The sequence below is a fragment of the Ictalurus punctatus genome, chromosome 16, assembly GCF_001660625.3.
Source record: "Ictalurus punctatus breed USDA103 chromosome 16, Coco_2.0, whole genome shotgun sequence".
NCBI classification, from domain to species: Eukaryota; Metazoa; Chordata; class Actinopteri; order Siluriformes; family Ictaluridae; genus Ictalurus; species Ictalurus punctatus.
The window spans coordinates 3,320,369-3,326,291 of NC_030431.2; the positions used below are offsets into that span (position 1 = coordinate 3,320,369).

Consider the following 5,923-nt stretch of genomic DNA (forward strand, 5'->3'; position numbering starts at 1 on the left):
CATCCAGCTGTTGTCCCCTAATGGACTTGCTGGATTTGCTTCTGAGCCAGACTGAAACTCTTCATTGTGTGTGAACCAGTTCATTTTCAGGACTAAAGATATGTTAATCAGTGAGCTGAATATGACACACTACTGAGAGAGAGCATTGAGGCAAAGAGAATGTTCTTTTATTTATTTATTTATTTATTTTACAACTCAGTGTTCTAGTTTTGAAAGCATTTTCATTATCATGTAAATAATAAATCTTGGTTAATATTTGGATTAAAGGTGACCTCTTGTCTGGTATTTTGCATGTTGAGGATGTGAGGGAGGTATAATAGGTGCTGAGTGAATGGTGATGATGATGATGATGATGATGATGATGATGATGATGTTGATGATGATTAGTGATGCTCTAGTGACATCTTGTGGCCGTAAAGAAAAGCACATGCTGTTATCGCTGATGCAGGACCACAGCAATCTTAAAGTTGATAGATTTAAAGTATTCACGGCAGTGTAATGAGTATGCAGCATGAAATAAGTATTGGCACCTTTCAAGGGAATGGGCAAAAATAACCATCACATTACACACACACAGTATTCTTCTTCTTCTTCTCATTATTATTATTATTATTATTATTATTATTATTATTATTAGTAGTAGTAGTAGTAGTAGTAGTAGTCTTATTATTATTATATTATTACTATTATTATTATTATTATTAGTAGTAGTAGTAGTAGTAGTAGTAGTCTTATTATATTATTATTATTAGTAGTAGTAGTAGTAGTAGTAGTCTTATTATTATATTATTATTATTATTAGTAGTAATAGTAGTAGTCTTATTATTATTATATTATTACTATTATTATTATTAGTAGTAGTAGTAGTAGTGGTAGTCTTTTTATTATTAGTATTCTTCTTCTTAATATTACTATTATTGCTAGTAGTAGTAGTAGTAGTAGTAGTAGTAGTCTGCTTCTTTTTTAAGAAGTCTGCTTCCTCTTCATATTATTATTATTATTATTATTATTATTATTATTATTATTATTATTAAAACTATTCGTATTACTAAATAACATATGTTCTCAGTAAACAGTGGATAGATAGATAGATAGATAGATAGATAGATAGATAGATAGATAGATAGATAGATAGATAGATAGATAGTTAAAAGTCTACGTAAAGCTTTATTTATTGTATTTTTTAAAATATTTTGTTAAAATAAAACGACACCGTATATAATCCAGGTGAAAACATCCCTCGCTCTGTAATTTTCCCTCGCGCTTTATATTGTTTATTGGTGTACCTCGTTTTCACGAAGGGGTCTAATAATTTTGGAAGTGACCGTATTTCCCACACATTTACCATAAGCAAAATTACAGTTCATAACGTCGAACTAAAGCAGATACATCGAGACGCGATTTTTTTTTATCGAAAGGGCGCGGGGAAAAGAACAGGAAAGATCCAATTGAACTACAAAAGTACCGCTGAACTACTAATCCCAAAAGGCATACCGTAAATCGTCGGCTTGGTTTATTTTTACGACATTTTACGACACTTCAGATCGGACGTTGGCCCGAATGGCGGCGCTGATGAGGATTGTGTCGTGTACACGCCGGGCCGCTGCTTTATCTTTCCGGATTAAACTCCTCCAGCCAGAATTAACTCCTCACTCATTAATTCATCACCACACAGTCAGAGGTTTATTCTCTAAACTCCTGCTGCTGCAAAACCCAGCGGAAATGTCAGCTCATTTATTCACATCATCCTCCTCCTCATCATCATCATCTGCTGAAGCTATGAGCCAGAGGATGGTGTGGGTGGATTTAGAGGTAAATAAATCACTTTTATAATAAATAATTCACATTTTACCCCCTCATAAATGTTGAATATGATTCAGTAGGATTTAAAGGTAGCCAAGTGCACTTTTTATTCTCAGTATTTCGGTTTGGACCGTTATGTGTTCTCTTTTCGGTTCATATGTAATATACAGTGTGTGTTGTGTTTTCTGGGTGGAACTCATTCTGTTTCATAACATTCATGTCCTTTTTTGAACTTACTGCAGGAGTGAACATTTTTACCGACATGAATGCGTAATCGTATCCCGGCCAAAATGCTTCCCACCCTGTTTTCTGGCCATCGAGGGCTTCTGGCACTGTTTGCTGACATTCCCGAGAACATCACAGGGTCATGTTCAATACACGACTGGCAATAATAGTCAAATAGTAGAAAATAGTCAAATGCGTGGAACACCAAAGATCAAAATGAACACCAAAGATGGAATGCCGAAGAGCACACAAGTGTGGTGAATGCCGTAGAGAATGGACTATGAAGTACAGGGAACGCCGAGGAGAATGGAATAAGAGGCGTAGGGAATGCTGAAGAGAACTGAACAGGAAGTGCAGGGAATGCTGAAGAGAACGGAATATGAAGTGCAGGGAATGCTGAAGAGAACTGAACAGGAAGTGCAGGGAATGCTGAAGAGAACGGAATATGAAGTGCAGGGAATGCTGAAGAGAACTGAAGAGGAAGTGCAGGGAATGCTGAAGAGAACTGAACAGGAAGCGCAGGGAATGCTGAAGAGAACTGAACAGGAAGTGCAGGGAATGCTGAAGAGAACTGAACAGGAAGTGCAGGGAATGCTGAAGAGAACAGAATATGAAGCGCAGGGAATGCTGAAGAGAACTGAACAGGAAGTGCAGGGAATGCTGAAGAGAACTGAACAGGAAGCGCAGGGAATGCTGAAGAGAACTGAACAGGAAGTGCAGGGAATGCTGAAGAGAACTGAACAGGAAGTGCAGGGAATGCTGAAGAGAACTGAATAGGAAGTGCAGGGAATGCTGAAGAGAACGGAATATGAAGTGCAGGGAATGTCGAAGAGAACGGATTATGACGTCGGGAGCACCGTTGAGCATGGAATAGTACAGGAAATAACAAAGAGCACGGAACTCCAAAGAACACGGAAAATTGAAGAGCAGGGAATGTTGAAGTGCTGAAAATAGTTAAATGCAGGGAACACAGAGAAGCATGGAAAAGTGCAGGAAGTGCATGGAATGCCAAAGAACATGGAATATTGAAGTGCAGGGAACACAAAAAACGCGCTGATTGGCGAAGCACAGCGAATGCCGAAGAACACGGGCTAGCGAGGTGCACACAATATCGCGCTCTTACGTAGACATTCATTGCTTTTGCGTTCCGATTTATTGTCCCGTTTTGACCTGTAACTGGCGAACCCACGTACTTTTATGACGGTTCCTTAAATCTGCTTACTGTAAGAGTTAACAAGAGCAATTCCATCATTTCTAAAGCGTGCCACAACCTGCACGAGCGTAGCGTCAGTCAGAAAATGATCTCGTCTGCGTGTGTGTGACGTTTCAGCGGGTCTTCGAGTCTTTATAGCGATTCATTCGCAAATGGAACCTGGAACCCGTTCTCATTTATTTCAGATGACAGGCCTGGATGTAGAAAAGGACCAGATTATTGAAATGGCGTGCATCATCACAGACTCGGATCTCAACGCCGTCGCTGAGGTAAGAACCAAGAACCGTGACGGAATCAGCCATTCGGCGGTCCGCCGGCGATGCTTCTGTCAGCGCGCTGTAACGTCTGATAACGCCTGGTGACGTGTCCTGGATTTATGGTTTCAGGGTCCGAATCTGATCATCAACCAGCCGGACGAGCTGCTCGACAGCATGTCGGATTGGTGTAAGGAGCACCATGGGAAGGTACGTGACAAGTTTGTGGTTACTCGCACGTGATCAGACGTGTGTGTGTGTGTGTGTGTGTGTGTGACGATACGCTGCTGTTTGGTATGTTCAGTCAGGGTTGACGCAGGCGGTGCGGGACAGTAAGATCTCACTCCAGCAGGCCGAGTACGAGTTCCTGTCCTTCATCAGACAGCACACACCTCCGGGCCAGTGTCCTCTCGCAGGTAACACACACACACACACACACACACACACACACACACACACACACACACACAAACACAATCATAGTCTTCATGTTCATCATCCGACAACCATTTGATGAAAAAAGGAAAGTTTTTGACATTCTGTTTATTTTTAGGAGTTTGTAACTGTTTAATCAGTCATTTATTGTGTGTGTGTGTGTGTGTGTGTGTGTGTGTGTGTGGTCGTTCCCAGGAAACTCAGTGCATGCTGATAAGAGGTTTCTGGACAAGTACATGCCCCAGTTCATGTGTCATCTTCACTATCGCATCATCGACGTTAGCACGGTCAAGGAGCTCTGCAGGTCTGTGTGTGCGTGTGTGTGTGTGTGTGTGTGTGTGTGTGTGTGTGTCTCTGTGTTTCTGTTCAATATTGCATATTTGTAAAAAACCTCTAAAGTCAAAGCATGTTGCATTTCTTCTTCTTTTTCCCTTCAGACGCTGGTTTCCAGATGAGTACAAACATACGCCTCAGAAGAAAGCTTCACACAGGTTAGTGTTTAAAGGGACGACACAAAGGCCACGCCTCCTTCTTAGTGACTGAAGCACAAAGGCCACACCTCCTTCGTAGTGACTGAGACACAAAGGCCACACCTCCTACATAGTGATTGAGACAAAAATCCATGCCTCCTTCATAGTGACTGAGACACAAAGGCCACGCCTCTTTCATAGTGACTGGGACACAAAGGCCACGCCTCCTTCATGGTGACTGAGACACAAAACCTACGCCAACTTCTTAGCAATTAACACAAAGGCCATACCTCCTTCATAGTGATTGAGACACAAAAGCCACGCCTCCTTCATAGCGACTGAGACACTAAAGCCACGCCTCCTTCATAGCGACTAAGACACTAAAGCCACGCCTCCTTCATAGCGGCTGAGACACTAAAGCCACGCCTCCTTGATAGTGGCTGAGACACTAAAGCCACGCCTCCTTCATAGCGACTAAGACACTAAAGCCACGCCTCCTTCATAGCGGCTGAGACACTAAAGCCACGCCTCCTTCATAGCGACTGAGACACTAAAGCCACGCCTCCTTCATAGCGACTAAGACACTAAAGCCACGCCTCCTCCATAGCGGCTGAGACACTAAAGCCACGCCTCCTTCATAGCGGCTGAGACACTAAAGCCACGCCTCCTTCATAGCGACTAAGACACTAAAGCCACGCCTCCTTCATAGCGACTGAGACACAAACATCATATCCCCTTTACTAGGACTGAGACACAAAGGCCACGCCTGTTTTACAACCTGAAATTGCTGCTTTCAACTTTTCCGCTTGTCGTGGTCGGCCGTTATTTTTGTGTGTTTCATAACTGCTGCTCTTTCGTTCTTTGCAGAGCGCTGGATGACATTCAAGAGAGCATCAAAGAGCTCAAGTTTTACAGAGCGAACGTCTTCAAAACCGGAGGAGAAGAGAAGAAGAGGAAGATTGTTGAAAACGGAGAGAGCAAACACGCAGCCTAAAACACACCAAATCACCTGCTGTGGCTTGGAGGGGGTGTGTGTGTGTGTGTGTGCGCAGGTGCATGTTAGAGTGAGTGAGTGAGTGAGCAGTTCCATGTTCCTTATTTTATCACCTGGTATGCAACCGCTTCCACGTATTCTTTTAGTTCTGACCTTATTACTACAAACGTTAGGAGCAGAATTTCTTTTGAGTTTGAGTTTATCTTTCATCTTTCTGTGACGTTGCTGTTTGCCGATGCACAAATACATAACGTGAACCCCGATCTTCCTCGCTTCATTGTTGTCTTACTTTTCTTTTCTTTTTTTTTTTTCTTTTTAAATAAATCCCTGCATGTACTTGGTTGTTTCGAACAGTAAAGGTGTGATTGTGGACGATGCTCAGAGTTGTACAGCAGGTGGCAGTATAGAAACACAACTGCCGTTCCAAACAGTAAAGGGCCTCCCGGACTCGCTGAAAGTTTGTAGTCTGTAGTTCGCATGTAGTTTTTGTCATAAGACCTTGTTGTTGTTTTTTTTTAACAAATCCATA

General features: G+C 42.1%; 1 protein-coding gene across 1 annotated transcript; it reads left to right on the forward strand.

Annotated features, from left to right (window-relative positions):
* The first annotated feature begins 1,525 nt into the window (after window positions 1-1,525).
* On the forward strand, window positions 1,526-5,657 carry smfn (small fragment nuclease). The gene is made up of 7 exons (XM_017488310.3): window positions 1,526-1,812; window positions 3,427-3,510; window positions 3,628-3,705; window positions 3,800-3,911; window positions 4,126-4,234; window positions 4,368-4,421; window positions 5,268-5,657. The coding sequence occupies exons 1-7, from the start codon at window positions 1,561-1,563 to the stop codon at window positions 5,392-5,394; spliced, it is 816 nt and encodes a 271-aa protein (XP_017343799.1). The 5' UTR covers window positions 1,526-1,560; the 3' UTR covers window positions 5,395-5,657.
* The last annotated feature ends 266 nt before the right edge of the window (window positions 5,658-5,923 follow it).

Bases quoted from the DNA above. Each gene is read 5' to 3' on its own strand.
- smfn (XM_017488310.3), top strand. From the start codon at position 1,561: ATGGCGGCGCTGATGAGGATTGTGTCGTGTACACGCCGGGCCGCTGCT. The intron at 3,912-4,125 runs GTAACACACACA...GGTCGTTCCCAG, and splicing joins GGGCCAGTGTCCTCTCGCAG to GAAACTCAGTGCATGCTGAT. The intron at 4,235-4,367 runs GTCTGTGTGTGC...TTTTCCCTTCAG, and splicing joins ACGGTCAAGGAGCTCTGCAG to ACGCTGGTTTCCAGATGAGT.